The sequence below is a fragment of the Drosophila suzukii genome, chromosome 3 (genome assembly GCF_043229965.1).
Source record: "Drosophila suzukii chromosome 3, CBGP_Dsuzu_IsoJpt1.0, whole genome shotgun sequence".
Lineage (NCBI taxonomy): Eukaryota > Metazoa > Arthropoda > Insecta > Diptera > Drosophilidae > Drosophila > Drosophila suzukii.
This window is the reverse complement of record NC_092082.1, coordinates 88507164-88524962: the sequence shown is the minus strand read 5'-3', so window position 1 is coordinate 88524962 and position 17799 is coordinate 88507164. Positions and strand designations below refer to the sequence as shown.

At 40.8% G+C, this 17799-nt stretch overlaps 1 protein-coding gene across 2 annotated transcripts; it reads left to right on the top strand.

Annotated features, from left to right (window-relative positions):
- The first annotated feature begins 3202 nt into the window (after positions 1–3202).
- Positions 3203–16391, top strand: TyrR (Tyramine receptor). Of its 2 annotated transcripts, none has more exons than XM_065866057.2 (6): positions 3203–3693; positions 8337–8951; positions 11148–11250; positions 11339–11464; positions 12190–12373; positions 13636–16391. In XM_065866057.2, exons 2-6 carry the CDS (start codon positions 8453–8455, stop codon positions 14623–14625), a joined length of 1902 nt encoding a protein of 633 aa, XP_065722129.2. In that variant the 5' UTR covers positions 3203–3693; positions 8337–8452; the 3' UTR covers positions 14626–16391. The 2 variants fall into 2 exon arrangements, with proteins under 2 accessions (XP_065722129.2, XP_070851940.1); XM_070995839.1 differs by lacking the exon at positions 3203–3693 and adding an exon at positions 7016–7433.
- The last annotated feature ends 1408 nt before the right edge of the window (positions 16392–17799 follow it).

The following is a 17799-nucleotide window of genomic DNA, read 5'->3' as shown; positions in this document are numbered from 1 at the left end:
GAGTACGGAGGGGGGTTCCCCTCGAAGGGGCACAATAAATTGAAAGGAAGATGACAAAAGTCGAGGGTGCTCGAGAATCAAATTTTAAATATATACCTACAAAAACATATATATATTTATCTGTGTGTGCCTGGTAACCGTAATCGGAGTATATAGTATCTATCTGTCTGTTGGCCCCCTGCATCCTGTTTCGGTTGCTGTCCTGTGTTCTGTGTCCTGGTTCCTACGCTCTGATCCGGTTGACGCGAATAATATTACACTTATTGATTGAAAATTATTAATAGCTTCTGGCCTTTGCCGTCTCTAAGCGGCCACGCCATACATTAGGGACCCAGCGGGTTCGTTCACCTATCAATTAAAAGCAACTTTAACAGGCTCTGCACAGGGAAAAATATGTCTCAATAATCATGTCTTAGAACATAGTGACATATTTCAGATTCCGCGAACATCATAAAAGATTCGGCACCTATTAAGTCTCATTTAATAGAAGACACATCATTGTTGTTTTTGACGTTTTCGGGATCTGTATGATTTTAATCTATGTTAACATTAACCATAAGAAATTTGATCATTTAAAATAACTTGGAAAGTGTGCGGTAAATGAATTTCTATCATAAATTATTTACAGTAATGATGATTGTTATAAAACATCGATTTCGCGATGCATAAAATATATTTTTTCATGTGTGGAAATGAAACTTGTCGAGTTCCGGGAACGCGATAGAGGCTGGGATAGGGCTTCCTTCCGCCATTTCCCCAGACTAATTATGTTGGCGAAATTAAAACTTTATGACGCTGGAGTACACATGGTGCCAGGACATTAGGCGACAAATTGTCGTGTCCTGCGAATACATGTGCAATTCGGTGGCACGATATGATGGCGGAATGTGGAGGAGTCGACTGCGTGAGTGTCATGCACCACAGCAAAGTGGGGAAGCGATTTGTCAGGCAATTACTGAATCCATTGCAAGTGCCACTAAGACAAATTGTTAAACTCAATTTAGCATTGCCATTGCCATTGCGAGTGCCAAGTCTGTTGGTTCTGGTGCATAGAAATGGAAAGTTCCTTCTTTTTTTTTTGCCCCGAACTTGTGTTGGGGAAAAACTTTCACTCAGCCTTGAAGTTGGCCGGGAAATGGGAAAAGGGGGCGGAAGCGGCTGACGACGACCTTCCTGTCACTGCAAAACTCACTTATGTACGTGCATTTGATAATTAAATGATGTTGCGAAACTTTGTCCACGACCAGAAGCCATTTTTCGGTCCCTGCCACAGATGACTCTTGCCCTTTTTCGGGATCATCGCCTTTGCATGGACACCAATTATGCCCGGCCGTTCCGCAGAGTCACGTACCGAACCGCACAGATGCAGATACAGATACAGATACGGCTACCCCTTCTCCGCATTTAATCAATCTAAGTGATGTCCGGTGCTAACCGCCGAGAAGATTTCAGGTGGCTCCGGGCTGATTTTGATTTTCGCAAATGGTTAACTATGGTGGGGGAAACCGCCCGAAGGTATGCAGAGGTTTTGGATCTGATTGGGGGTTTACTAACCACGCCGCAACCTGTGCAAGAAGCTAATATATTTAATGCTTTCGAAAATTTAAGATCATTGCTTTAAAATTACTTAAAATTACATTTTCTTCATCGCTATTAACAAACATTACATTTAATTAACAACGTTTCTGGAATAGCTGGATTGTAACTAAGCTAATAGTACTATTTTATGTAGTTATGAAGAAAATGTTATAATAAATCAAGTTGTAAGGTAGCAAAATGCAATAAGTGTATAATAATATAAAAGAATTGGATTAATTTTATTCATGATACCTTGCTGGGATATAAAATATTAATATAATATTAATCAAATAGTATTAAAATGCTAATATTAATATTATATATACAGAAAGGTTTCTTATTATTACAATTTTTAGAACAAAGTAGGACCTGACATACGTGTCGTATGAGTTATTTGGTTCTATGTTAAATTGGTTGTCCAATGCCTAACATATTTTTGGATTTTTAATAATCGTTCTCTTTAGGGAGCCTTAAAAATAAGTGTTCTTATATAACATTAAAATTTCTAAGACCAACAAAGTTGTAAAAGCATATATTAGCAGGCATACATACATGTCGTATGAGTAATTTTTCCTTATAATAATAGTTTCCTTAATTCCTAATACCTTTTCAGCTCATAACTTATTATTGCTTCTTTTATGAAAACTAAGATATCACTAGGGTCTAGACCTTAGATTTGAAATCCTAAGTTGGCGCTAAACAGCACGTAGAAGTGCGTTCATTCAGTTTGTTTCACTTCAGCTGGTCCCACTCACCCTTCGACCCGCGAATCCCTCCTCCTTTTCAGGCCCTCGTGCCATTGCCATTATTTTGGCCCAGAGCGCATGCCTTTGTTTACCTTCCATATCGGGCATTCTACCCGATTTGGCATTTTACCGCCACTGTGGGTGGAACGCATTCACCTTGAACAACGAACCCGTGTGGATCGCAATCGAATACAACCGAATTTAACCTCTGGCAGCAGCTGTTGACACTACTCATTATGAGTGTGTAGTAAGAGCATTTGCGAAATCCGTATGGAGACGCATCTGCAAGTTATAAAATGTACAAACAAAGGCCCCACAGACCGATATACGAATATATACATTTGATACAACATACATATAGATAGAGCCGGGCCGCACAACCGCCTGTGCACGCTTCCCTATATCTATGTCTATGTCTATAAGGCTACCATAAAAGTCTTAATATAGATTTCCTGAGTACCCGCGAAATCGTTTATGTTTTCGTTTGGAAATTCGTCGTAAAACAGAATCTTGTCTGCTCCGCTGGACCACCGTAAAAATATATCTTATCTGAATGGAGTTAGACGCGGGCTTAATTAAACATTGTTCCTGGAATTAACTGGGCTTCGCACTGCCACACGAGGTGGATTTGAATATTCAAACTTACGCAGTGTTTGCACAATTGTTTAAATACTACCGGGCAGGATTATTTTGAATGTTGCGTGTTTGCAGGCCCGCCAACTTGGGATCCACACACCCACACAAACCGAGTGAGTTCCCTAGAAAAAAAAACACTAAAACCCAGTGACAGATACTACGGACGACTGCGACTTCGGGCGACTCTCCGTTCGTCGTTGTCAGCTTTTCAGTTTTTCCGCTTCAGCTTTCCGCTTTCAGTTTTCCTCAAGCGCTCAACCGAGGCGGTTGTCTATCGGTTCGCAGGAGCCCAAACAAAAAATACCGCGTGGGTCTTTGGTCTTGGGTCTTCAATCATCCGAATCCGAATCGGAATCCGTAAACGAAACCGAATTGATCAGCCGCCGGCTTACCTGACCGATAACGTGAATGAAGTGTTTGTCAAGCAGTTAAAAATATAAAAAAATTATTATAATAATAAACGAAAAACAAAAAACAAAAAAACCAAATAAAATAAAATATCATATATCCAATATGCAATGAAAGTGAATGAGTGGCCGCCTCTGCTTCAACTGCATTTGTAGTGCACTTATAAAGTATCCAATTAAATAGGACCCGGGGCATCTCAGACAAGAGTCATAAAAAAATAACCACCTGGGCAATAAAAATAATAACAGCTTTGTGTCAATAAAACAATGCGGAATGTTTTGATATGAAAGCGGAGGAGGACTGTGGAGGAAAGCGATTGCATTAAGTAAGTAAACAGAGCGATGAGGACCCTTCTCACAGCTGAAGGACCCTCTCTGCAGAACTCAGAACTCAGAACCCTTTACCTTCACCCAATTCAGGTGGGGTTGAAGGGGGTTGAGAAGGGGTTTCCTCACTGACATTTGCATAGATCAGAGGAGCACCAAGGACCGGGTAATGGATAAATGCTTTCACGCTAAACACCTCGATGGCACTGCCAAATAAAGAGGACAAATAAGTGTCCAACAGTCTCGATAAATAGTGGCTTCTATTGGCTGACTGGGTGTTTTGACGTCAGCGGGGGGAGTCCTTTTTGAAAAGGAGGTGGTCCCTCCTCCACAGGCATCCCCGTTTACCATCCACCGTTTATTTGCCGAATGCAAATGAAATATTATTCCACATGCACATTACACACATTACACATACGCCACGTTAGCCGCAAATTGCAACAAATGTTCAACGGAAGTGGGAAGCTGGGCGTGGGCGGTCGAATGAATTTTGACGGAACTCAGCATTTTTATTCTCCTTTTTTTGCCCCAGCAAAAACTGGAAAATCACATTCCAAACATTCCGCACAAAGTCAAAAAGCTCTTTCTTGTCCAAGTCATTTCAGCTGGCCTTGCAATTGTCACACTTGAAGTGCCCTTCTGGCATTTCCGAATAATATCTCTTAATAACGCGAATAAAATGGTGCTTGGTCAATTAAAGCGGAATAAGGTGAAGGTCGCCAGCTGCCAAGTGCTGGAAAATCTCTAAAAAATTGGCCATGATGAGGCAGCATAAAGAAGTAAATATGTATACAAGTGCTGGCGAATTTTTGACTTTCCGGTCAGCTCTGTCCGTTTTTAATTGGCCAAGGTCGGCAAATTTTATAAAATATCTGTCCTTATTCAAAATGAGAAAACTTTTTTATATCACTTGAGGAATTCATTTCCGACTGGCATATTTTACTGGAGAATAAATTCCATTTTGCGTATTACCATAAACATAAATAAGATAAGATTTGAATACATTTTTATCTATAGACAACATCTGCCTTTCAAAATGTGGAGTTCTGAAGACTTTGAGATATAGAATACATTTTATGAACATTTACACTCTCTACTGCCAATAGAAATATTTTGACTGAGGGCAGTGCAGCTGTATTAACACTTCCTAAAAGATTATGAAAATATTTCTTTAAAACCATAACACATTACAGATGATTTAATAGCTTAACAAATAAGGCTCTTAATTTGAATTCACAGCGGAGATATATCTTATTTTATAAAAATGGATAGTTGGCATCGCTGATGTATACAAAGAGCCCTCAGTTCCATTGTTTATTGGCCGCCGCTTGGGTTGAACTTTTAATGTGAAATAAATCTTCCACGGACACCAACATCAATGATACAGATTTATCTAATGCCGGAGATGAGTGCCCATCTGATTGATGACCCAGGCCAAAAGCAGCGGAAACTTATGCCACGATCTTTTAAAGGATGAGCTTGGTCTTGGTATCAATTAGAAATTCATAAGTTTCGGTCCTGCCAGCAAAGTAATTGGATTTTGGCAACTCAATTTGTTGACTTTGAAGAAATAGAAATTGTTTATTAACCCCACATAAAGGGTAAAGCTCCAGCTGATTGCAGCCATTGTCATGGAAATGGAAATGGCAATGGCAATGGCAATGGCAATGGGAATTGGAACCCGGATTAGGTGGCTCTGCTCGTGCAAACTTGGCAATTGAGTTAGGAATCAGATTATCAATCAAAGTGCTCATAAAAACGCCAATGTTTATCGCGGTCAATTGTGGATGGGTTTGCCGCCAAAGAAGGTTCCAGCCCCCCGATCGCAAAGTCCCGGCCTTTGGCTTCTTGTTTTTGGTTTCTGGCCGGAATTCCAGTCACTTTTTAGCCAATGAGTTCATAAATCTATTTTCAGACCCAAAGCCCCCTCGAAATACACTTGATTTCCAACGGTTCTAATTGCATACTCGAGATTGGAATTCTATAGATATCGATATAGACCCAAATTATAGCCGAAGAAAGAGACGTTATCTTTCGGGGATGACACATTGCATTCAGAGCCGATCGATACCTTGGCCCTGACAGACAGCCGTGGGCTCTGCATCGTATCTAATTAATCAGTTTCACCTTTGAGTACGTCACTGGGCTGGGTAAATATTTACACATAAGCCACAGCATAAAAAAGTAAAAGTTCCCTTCCCGGCAACTCACCCCCGATCCAGATTGCTATCATGTGAGCGATAAGCTATTTTATGGCCATTCCGCGTCAGCATTCAAAGCCTCAAAAAAAGGGTTACAACATGGGTAACCGAATTTGAGTATACCCTATTTCAAAGGGCAATCCATTAGGGGAAACTACATGCCAATTTCAGTAATTAATATAGCTGGACTAACTTAAAAAATCAACCACTTTATGTTAGGTAAATAGTAATTATGCCATTATGACACTTGCTTCATTTTTGCCTATTTGAAATTGTTTATTAAAAAAAGTCATGAGAACTTTGAGATAAAAATTCTAAAGCTTAACAATTTTTGTGGTTTTTATTTACTACATAATGTTTAGATTTCTATGGCTTCATAAAACAAGCCAGTGTCATAAGGCCCTAAAAAACTAAAACTAACATTAAAAGTTTCAACATATGCCTATTGTTAATATTATTTTACAATAAACATCTATTTTAACAGTAATATCATATCATCATATCATCATCTTTTTCCAAAATCTAGTTTAAAAGTGAAGAACCAACCCTCGATAACGTTACCAGAATGTTAAACACTTATTTAAATGCTTTTTAAACGATTCATAATTTAGGGGAGAGTATCCAAGCATACATTAATTAAAAGTTAGTTTAACATGTTCCCCTGGTTAAACAGAATTTATTATTTTCACACCCACGTTTCTTGGGATACTTGCAGCCTTTTCCTGTAATTTCGTAGAGCTGAAGTCTTAAGCTAATATTGTGTACCATCATCCCACACAAAGATTTGAATATGCAAATTGTTTAGCTGAATTATTCCCTTTTTGCGGGAAATGCTATGGCCTGCGGCTTGATTTGGATTCCTCTACCAAGTTATATAGCGATTCCAAAAGCGATTCCCATTCCGGATCCCCCACATCTGGTTATTTCTCGACTTCGTTTTTGCCTAACACCGCCACCGAGTCTATTGCGATATCAGTTTTAATTTGGTTATCTCACCCACACCGAGGCATTTTCCGGCTTTTGCTCACAAGGAGTCGTCGCAATCAGCAAAAACACATACTATCGGACGCTAAATAAATAATGCTTAATGCCAAATTATTGTCAACAGAAGTGGCAAGAAGTGTCGAACTGCCAGCCCTTGCCATTCGGTCTGCACTTTCGCACTCAGTCAACAGTCATCCGCGTCGGGCGACGTTTATTCCGGCAGTATTCCGTCAATATTCCGACATTATTCCGGCATTTTCCGCCGGAATATACATAGCAATATAGCAATAGCAATAGCTACACCTAAAGCCGTACATAATTTGAGCGGAAATCTAATAGAACGCTCGTCGAGTATCAATCTTATCGCCCAAGTGCACGTGGAGGGTCCGGGACTTTTGGGAAATAGTGAATCGTGAATGGTGGAAAAGTTTCGGTGATGAATAGCCCAATACGGCAGACGAGTGTCTATCATTTTCGGAAATGGTTTGGGTATCCCAGAGATACTTCTCAGCGGATGTAAACTGGAAATAATCGGTTGGAAAACACAAACTGAGGTACTATATTCGAAAAGGAAAACTGAAAACAGTGTATCAATTATATTTATTATATTCGTATTTTTATCCACCTATGAAAACCGAAAAATTACATTTATTATACGTTGAAATGTTCTTGTTTCATTGTTCAAATTCCACAAAATATTTTGTAAAATGTTGAATTTATTATTAATACATTTGCATATATGTAGCCACCATGTTGAAACTATATTTACATTGTATGAAACTAATGGCATTTGTAATATTTATATAAATATGTGTAGGTAATACTTAAAATTCGAGTGCTGTGTATTTTGCTGACTGACTGCAGACTTTTTTCTTGTATACACTTTTGCTCATAACCAAATCACTATAAATATATAAACTTTTAATTTAAAGGATTTACTCCAAAGCCCCTTATTTATTCCAAAGCAAATAAATACCTTCGATTTTATAATACTTTTAGATAAACTCAATTTAATTAATTACTCACAAAACCTATTGTTACAACTGTGACTAAATTGCAGATATTTATTCAGCACAGCAAAAAACTTATCTGTGTGACAGATAAAATAAAGAGTTCCTTAAGAATTTAACTAACCCTTTGACTGCCTTTCACTTCAATTGCAATGCAGCTTGAGCTCGAGATCCAGCAGATTAATTGCAAATAAATGAAATTGACAATTTCCACGATGGCGATGGAAAACGAAATTGTATTTCAATAAAAAGGAATCAATTTAAAAGTCGGAAATTGTGAAAAGAAAGAATCAGATAATGTGTCGCGTAAAATTAAAATAAGAATAATATGAATGCTATGTATGGGATTAAAGAGGTTACATATATAAATGGGTGTTTTTAACTCTCTGTATTTATAAGAATTCTAAAAGAAAACCCACTAACTAAAAACCCCTTTTTTTATTCCAGCTGAACGGAGCAGCATTCGATAAAATGTCCTGTTCCTGCTGCAGGGATATGGAAGGATATGGAAGGACTTAGGCCCGAGATAGCCCCACTCGATAGCGAACTCAACCGGCCGATCCATGGCTGTCAACTTGCAGCTGAATAATTCAAGCGCCATTTATCCAACGCTCATGTATGTGGCGGCCTCCTCCCTAAGGGGATTGGGATTGGGCCAGGGCCAGGGATCGGGTCTGCCGGAAAACATATCCATCGTTTACGATGCGGATGCGGCCAATGGGACGGGAAGTGCATTCCCCAATGGAACCGATGCAGTGGCTCTCACCGAACCAGGACCCACGGCTCCAGTGACCACATTTAATTACTACAACGAGTCGGCAGCGGCCGCCGAGTGGGCCCACTTCTACGATCTGGTTCTCTCCTGGCAGGGCATAATCCTGATAGCCGTCTTTGCCACCTTCATTGTGGTCACCGTCATCGGGAACACGCTGGTCATACTGGCCATCCTGACCACCCGACGCCTCCGCACCATCACCAACTGCTTTGTGATGAGCCTGGCGGTGGCCGACCTCCTCGTGGGCATCTTCGTAATGCCCCCCGCCGTCGCCGTCCATCTCATAGGTGAGTTCTGCCCTTCAGTGGTTCGGCCATTAAGGATTTTGGGTGAGGATCTGGAGGGGATGAAGGTGTGGTAGGGGTATATGGGGCTGGGTCCTTCCGCGAAGGGCAACGCCGCTGGCCGGGCTTTTCGCGTGATTACAAGATGAAGATGCCATTCCGGTAAATCCCTCAAAAAATTGCTAACAAAAGCTTTACGCCCAGCGTGCACTTAGAGAAATAATAAGCTGATACCATTCACGAAGAAAATATTTCTTTTGTCTAGGCTTCAAAAAGAATTAAAACAGTAAGAAAGAATGAGTAAAAATATTTGAAAATCATAAATACATCTTTGTAAGACTTTATTAATGTCAAAATATCAAGGATAATACTACTGTCTTATTATTTATAGATTAAAATAAGAAATTGAGTAAAATTATTTAGAATATTTTTATAGATCAATCTATAGATCTATCTTTGGTTATTGTATAAAACATATGTTCAGATAAGCACATTTTTTTGTAAGTAGCGAAATAGGTTTTAAATAAAAATATCATAATTCAAATAAGGGGTTTTTAGAACTTTGAATAGATCTTAGGACGAAATTTCCTCTATCGTAAAGTAGCTTTATTAAGTTCTATACGTAAGTTTGTGTTCTTGGAAATCATTTGTAAAATATTAGAAAATGGAAATAGAAATAGAAATATGTTATTGGGAGGACACCATTTCTATTTAGGCAGGTAACTAAGGTGGATATATTTTTTTAAATATGTTTTCAGTTCCAAAGTTCTATAAATCAGAGTTCTAAGTGCATCCTAACAAAGTAGCACGAACCGTACTAGGAACACGAACAGGAACTGGCGGAGGTGTGCCAGGAAAGTGGGCGTGGCAAACGCCCCGCATATTTATGTAAATGCTGCTAGGTGGAATATGCGAATGTGTATCTCTCTCGCCTTATGGATTTGTATTCTTTGAACTGAAAGAATTTCTTTCATTTTTGTCCGCCTCTGCTCCCGTGCAATTTCCTCAGAACAAAAAATAGGCGAAAAGCCGAAAAAAGGGGAACATTCCCGAGCCCAAACTTTGTGGAATTCTTTAAAGGCAAACGGCATGTCGAAAGTTTGTCATAATCATCCGCACCACTGACAATCCGAAAACGGAATGAAATATGTATTCACTTTGGAAGATAGTTTCTCTTTGTTGCTTGATGCAGAAAATGCAGAAATATGGTAATTGATTAAATCATTTTGGATCTGTGATCAACACACTTCTTCTTAATATGATACTTTTTTCGTGACTTTTGTCAAAAGTTTTTCTGTGTGCATATTCCTTTTGAGACTCAGTCATAATTACTCATGCCCTTAGGTTTCCTCAAGGTAAACAATTTACTGAGACCCACATTCTTTTATATTTTTTTGTAGCAAAGCATTTATTATAAAGTTAGGTCGTAATGTAGCCAAGGCCAGGATTAATAGTTTACTATTAAAGCTTAAGTAAATTTAGGTTGGGGTAGGTACTAAAAGTGCGAGTAAAGGTTTTTGGTATAATTTTATTTTAGTCAAGCAAATTATAGATAGTACCTATATAATGCCAAAATGAATCCGGAAAGTAAGGTCCTCAGTCCTAAAAGCAAAACCTATGCGGAAAGCAAAGAATTAAATTTAATTAAAACATAAATCTTCCGTTCTGTAGAGCTCATTTTGGCAATTACGAAATTGGGAAATTTTCCAAATTTCGTACTTAACTTCCAATTTTCTCTGAGCCAGCACAATGGCCAATAATGCAATGTGTGCTGGCCCACAGGCAATCTCCTTCTAATAAGCTAGCTCCTTTTTCCTTGTTCCCTGGCCTGTCCGAAAAACAAGTTTTCATTTGGAGACCTCGGAGACCATTGAGGGGTAGTTGATTTAAAAATTAATCGGTTGACAGGCCGCAGACAAGGGGAAACGGCTCAAAGTGGCCACAAAGAGTTGAGCTCCAAAAAGGGAGTCCTGCCGGTCACGGAGTAAACCACTAACGGGTACTATGTGCACGGAACCCAAAAACATTGCCGAAAAATTTGTTTTGCCGAGCTGGCCGCTTTAATTGGCCTTAGGTGAGGCATTTGCTGAAAGCCCAGCACAAAATGCTGCTAATCAAATTGACTTTGGACCGGAATTTTAAGTTGACGTCCGCTCGCTCCGGCTGGCGAAAGTTTTTAATTTGGAATCTTGATTGCAGGCTCGTGGCAACTGGGCTGGGTGCTCTGCGACATTTGGATCTCCCTCGACGTGCTCCTCTGCACGGCCTCGATTCTCAGCCTGTGCGCCATCAGCGTGGACAGGTGAGAAGCGCCGCCCTTTATGTATATTACATATATTTATATCTAATTCCCCGAATCGTAAATCTTGGCATTCCCATCCATCCGACAGATATTTGGCAGTCACCAGGCCGCTCACGTACTCTCGTAAACGGCGCTCGAAACGATTGGCCCTAATCATGATCCTAATTGTCTGGCTGCTGGCCCTGGCCATCACCTGTCCGCCCATCCTGGGATGGTAAGTTCACCCGGAGAATTTAAATGTACATATACACATTTGCATAAAGGCCAAAAAATACCCAGAAAAAAAATAGAATCTTTATTTAATATAATATATGTGCTCGTTAATAAAGTTGGCTTCCTTATCCCAACAACTCCTTATAAATAAAGAAAATAATATTTGGTTATACTTTTCTATCAATGTAACGCTTTAAAGTCATAAATTAGCTCTTTATAAGGATATAGAAAATCAAATTGGGTTCCCTTATCCAAACTACTCTATATAATGAGAACAAAATATATAAAAATTATTATAAAAGCATTGCATACACTTAAGGTTTTTCAACATTTCTTCTTTAAATAATAATAATAATGAGATAACCTATGTTTTACGAAAATCATGTATATTAATCTAAAATAAACAGATAAACATAATTATAGCCCCTGTAAAGTGCCTTCCTAAACAAATATAATTTTGTAAGCCCATTTAGAATATTCAATAGCAATTTTCACTCGCTCCAAGGCCACACAAATTTTGTTGGGTGTATGTAAATTAATTAAAATAAAGTTCAAGCCTCCTGGCAGACTGACTGAATATAATTAGGTGGCAATTGTCTACCCTTGTGACCCGTGACCCCGCTGCGGGGGAGGGGGGAATAATTGAGAACTTCCTGCATTACCAGACGTAGAAGTAGTCTCCGTGGCCCATTAAGTGTATTCTGCTCAATTCCATTTCCCTTGCAGGTACGAGCCGGGACGAAGGGACCTGCGGGAGTGCCGGTACAACCAAAACGAGGGCTACGTCATCTTCTCGGCCATGGGCTCCTTCTTCATACCCATGGCAGTGATGATTTATGTGTATGCAAGAATTTCCTGTGTCATTGCATCCAGGCACGACAATATGACCGACATAAGTGTTCACAACAAGGTAAGCTCCGCAGCCATCCAGAAACAACAGCCCCAAACCCCGAAAACCCATCCTGCAAACATTCCCACGCCCCCAAAGCCAACAAAGTGTACAAATACCAAATACGGAATACGAAATGGGGAATACGGAAACCACTGCAGATGCAGATGCAGCTCCAGCTGCAAAACAACAACAATATCGTCCAGCCCCCAAAGTCATCTCTATTCCAACCCACTCCGGCTTAAAGGCCACTCCACGTACGGCACAAGCTGCACGGCACGTTCGCTTCATAATTCCCAAACGCCAGGAGCTTACACAGATTTAAATACCATACCCTGGCATTATGTGTAGTGTGTGCCCGAATTCAGTTTATCCGGTTCAGTGCCCGCTATAAAACAAGTTTTCACTCCAACTTTGGCAGACCATGTAGCTCATATAATGAGTTTTCAACTGCCCTTTCATTAAGTGGGGCCTCTAACCCCCAAGAGTTAAACACCAGTTTAAAGGCTTAGTTACAAGATGATATAACACACAGCAAAGGGCAAGCCTACAATAAATGCAAGCCTACAAGGTACATTCCAAGGGTTAAAGGCCTTAAGACACTTAATCAATTTTTGAATATGTAATTTACCAATTTGTGGCAACCTATACTTATGAAATAAAATTATATACGTTTTATGATGTTCTTTCCATCGTTTTTTAAATTTGATCAAATCAGTTAATCAAAAATCAAGCTAGTGTCATAAGGCCTTAAGGAACCAATATTCTGTACTTTAAAAATTGATATCCTAAAATAAAACCCAGGGTAATCTTTAAGTCGAGCGCTTAGAATCCTTTGAAATCCTCACTAAACAGTTAGCATTAAACATTTTGAAAATGGCAAGCAGATATGTCTGTTTATTGTATTTACATATGCCAGGTGTGCATTTTAAAATAGGCTTACAATTCACTTCCACCGCATTAAAACTAAGCAATATTTGCCATTAGATCCGGTCTAAAATGCTGTTTTCAATTTAAAGAGATTAACATATCAAGCAGTTTATAGAACACTGCAAAGTGGATAGATGTCATAATTGTATAAAGCCTTAAAGGATCTTTTTTCTTAAATAGATGATGACTTAAATAGTGTTCAAAGCTTCGGCTTTGGCTCGCGTGACATCCGTTTGCACACTTTCATCTTTGGCCGCTTTTACCGCTTTCACCGCTTTTACCGCCCATTGACTTCACTTTAGTTATTTATCATCCACATTGACTTAACCGCCTTGTGCACTTTGCGTGTCTAGAAATTCAAGCGCTACACGGCGGCGGACGTGGAGAACGAGCTGTCGGAGCAGGAGCAGCACAGCTCGGTGGGCCAGCGCCAGAGACAGGCCACCTCGAGGACCTTCTCCAACCAGACGATAGCCAAGGAGCTGCACGACATGATGCTGAGCGACAGCGACAATTGTCCAGGAGGAGGAGGTGGAGGTGGGGGAACCATAACCACCACTGGAGGCACAGGCTCAGCCACCGGCACCCACTGTCAATCCTTGCTGGCCCTGCCCTCCTCCGGCGGTGGAGGAGGTGGAGGAGGTGCCTCCACCTTGGGCTGTCCCAGGAATGGCTGCTACGAACTCACACGACCTCACTCGCTGAAGCGCACTTCCACCGCCTCGACGACCATTACCACAATGACCAGTGGCATGGGGCCGGGCAGCAGTCTCCTGGATGCCCAATGGCAATCCCAGCCGCCGGGTGGCCCCAGTCAGGGCCAGATCCAAACCCACTCTCTCAGCCAGCCAACGCGACCGCACAGCTTTCGGCATTCGCATGGGGAGCGGGACAGGGACAGGGAGAAGGATCGATTGAGGAGCCATCACCATCATCATCCTCATTACCATCACCAGGCGAGCGTGACCGCCACATCGAGCAGCGGTGCTGGCCACCAAACCACCAATGCCAACAAATCGCTGTCCAATCGGATTACCTCGCTGAAGAAGGAGAACAAGACCACCCAGACCTTGAGTATTGTTGTGGGCGGCTTCATCGCCTGCTGGCTGCCCTTCTTCGTTAACTATCTGATCACACCATTTCTGGCCGAGCACCAGGCCAGCCAAATGCTGGCCAAGGCCCTCACCTGGCTGGGATGGTTCAACAGCGCCATCAATCCCTTCATCTACGCCTTCTACAGCGTCGACTTCCGGGCGGCCTTCTGGCGCCTCACCTGTAAGAGGTTCTTCAGCGCCGGCCAAAAGCCCCAGTTCCCCACGAACACCATGTCCATCAGGCGATAGAGCCCCCATATCCCATCACCCATATAACGACTAAAATAGAACAACAACCCTCTCAACACAAGCCCTGAACAAATTGCCCTCGCATAACATATTATTAACTTATTCATTAACTTTAGGCGACGTCATAAGGTGTGGTCCCTAATTGCACCACCAGGCCAAGTGTAATTGTTCTCTAGTTTCTCGTATAATTTATTTCATCGTCAGGGTTTGCTTCCGATTCTGGATCATTTTGCCACTTAAGAGACGACCGTCGCCCACCAGGAATTATTCCACTGGTTTCTATCCTTGAGTTAGGCATTCGCTTGGAAACTATTTGAATAACAATAGGTCATTCTTATATTCTCATTTGTTTTTAAACCAAAGATCAAAAATGTTTCCATTAGTAGTAGAAAAACTTTATATATTGAGACATAGACTTTACTTACTGCAACACAAAATTGTCTTACTGAAGTTCGGCTCAAGGAGGTTGGACTGTACAAAGAAAGCCATACCTTGTACATATATGCAACTGCAGGCCGTGGTTTCAAGGTATTTCTGCATGCGGAATACGTTGAAAATCTGATACGCGGCAGCACGTATCGATTTAGTAATTTCCGCGCGACTTTTCCGCTCAGCGGGCGGCGCCTGTAAAATGGCAACATTTGCCTTGGATGTTGGCTTTTTGCTGGGGCGCCAAGACAGCCAGAGTTGGCCAATGGCACAGACAGTTTAGATGGATGAGAAAACTTGTTTATATGGCTCACCGAAATTGCGCACATTGCTCATACTCTAAAATTCAGCCGCGTGCTTGTGGGACGGTCACCTTTTCGGTGGTATTGCTGTGGTGGTGACCCCGACCGACCCTTTCCGAGTGAGTTCCGCATTCCCTTTGGCCATTTACGATGCAACTCGGTCCTATCTCACTTAAATTTAGTGCAGTCATATATGATTTCTGGATACCATAAACCATAAGCTGTATATCAGAGATACGAGCTGATTGATTTACATGAACAGGAAGTGAAATCAGTGGAATATTTTAGGTGGATCAAGTCGAGAATTAGCTTTAATCAGCTTTATCGGAATGCCAGTTAAAAACAGTTACTGTGATTTAGTTTATAGTTGAAGTCGGCTGGAACTTCAAGAGTTTTCCTTTAGTCTTAAACAAAAAAGTGCAGAGTGTGTGACTGTAAGCGAATGTGCGAATGAGGTATAATACCGTCTAGTATAATTTAAGACATAATTTATTCAGGCCATCAACAGCTTAGCTAACCCAGAAAGTAGGTCTAAATTTCGTGTTGTACCAAGCAATCTACATTTTGTAAACTCCATCCATTGCCGGCGGTGGTGTGAAGTGAAGTCATAAGCGCAATCAATAGGATGGCAATCAATGCTACGACATAGAGATTAAGTCAGGTGCTCATCATCAGCGTGTACTGTATGCTGTACCCCAACCCTGTCAGTACCTTCAATCCTTCTGAATTTCTGAATTTTAGCTCTCACATGTCTGGCCTAACAAGTCAAACAGATGCTCCGGGTGAGAGGGCTTCCGATTCCGACGAACCCGTCGAAAAAAGCAAACACGGCGGATGGAGCTCATCATCGCACAGCCCTCATATCATCTCGCATCCCACTCTCTAACTCTCCCTCTTTCATTCCGGTTGATATCATATACATAATCCGCATAATCTGCATATATATTAATAGTTGTATGTACGAACAGCATTTTTTGGAACCGAACAAATAAATAGACAATTTGCAAAAAGACAAAAGTTCCCCAAAGAGTAAGAGATTGTTTTGTTTTGTTGCTATTTAAGGACTCGGCACCTTAAAGTGCCAATGGTGAAGGGACTAGAGCGGAGCCTGAAACAATGGTTAGTGAGGGGGTTACGTGAATTATTGATCAGTCTCAAAATTGAATTCGCAACTGCAGATATATGCTGTTCCGTTTGGTACTCCCCCCCGTCCTATATGTGTGAGTACTCCTTGTGTGTATTTATATTTAACCAGGAGCCAGTCAGTCGACGAATTCGATGGAAAACCCCGGAAAAAAGAAGGAAAATACACCATGCTGCACGGTTAGAGAGCAAAGTTGTGTTTTGTGCGGAAAATAACCATAAATACGGAGAGCTAACCCCGCCATAACGTCATGAATATTTCATTGTAGCTACTGCCACATCCCAATCGCAATCGCAAACTCAAACCCAGAAGCCCAGAAGCCAAGTACCCATGTACCCACATCCTTCCCCTGGGAGTTTTGGGATGAATCTCCCATCTGAGCATCTTCTAAATGGAGTTTTAAGACTCTAATTGAGCCCGAGCCCAACTTGGATAACATTAATTGATCGGCTGAGCAGGCAGGCAAAGTTCCCCGAAAATTCATCCAACTAAAGTGCAGAGTGGGCGGCACTTGAGAAGACTCATTGGCCCAGAAAAAAGAAACTTGGCGATGCAAACAAAAGAAGCCGAAATAAAACCAAAGTTCATTCGAAAAACATTTTCGGGGCATTTGTCATGAGAGGTTGCAAACTTTTGCCTGTCCCGAGCACTTGTTAAATGCTCCAAAATATTGATGTATATGTTTGTTCCTCTTCTTTTTTGTTCATAACCCACAAATGCTGCGATGACATAACCGAAAATCTTGGGCCAACAAACAACATTAACGTAAGCACCCTGTCAGCAGGCGGCTGAAAATAGGATGACAGGATGGCATCCAACTCTTCCCTTTTTCTGCTCTCACCCGAAACCGCGGCCATTTAATTTAACACATTATGCGATATCAGGCAACAAAGCGTCAAAAAGGTAAGGGCTCCCAGCGAAACCAGAAAAAATGGTGAAGTTGAGTGGTTCGAATGCAATATACCATTTAATCAGGGGAATATTGGTTGATATAAGGCCCATCTTAGGGGATTTTTGGGATATACTTAAAAATAATGAACTCATTTTTAAAATGTTGTATATCTTGGTTATTTTTCTGTAATATTTGATGTTATATCTATAAATCTGGAAATAGGAACCACAGTTTTTTATTGTAGCCACTATTTAAAAATAAAATTAAAATACCTGTAATAAAAGATCACCAAAATTGTTTAAAATATAGAAATACACCATCAAATAAGGCTAATATTGGGGATACCACACCCATCTTAAGAAGTTTTGAGATGTTTTTCATATACATAATTATACCTTTTTTTATAT

What these genes read in the sequence shown, in the direction of transcription:
- TyrR (XM_065866057.2), top strand. Translation starts at nt 8,453, where the DNA reads ATGGCTGTCAACTTGCAGCTGAATAATTCAAGCGCCATTTATCCAACG. An exon ending in CGTCGCCGTCCATCTCATAG is followed by an intron (nt 8,952 to 11,147) that starts GTGAGTTCTGCC and finishes TCTTGATTGCAG; the next exon opens with GCTCGTGGCAACTGGGCTGG. An exon ending in TGCGCCATCAGCGTGGACAG is followed by an intron (nt 11,251 to 11,338) that starts GTGAGAAGCGCC and finishes TCCATCCGACAG; the next exon opens with ATATTTGGCAGTCACCAGGC.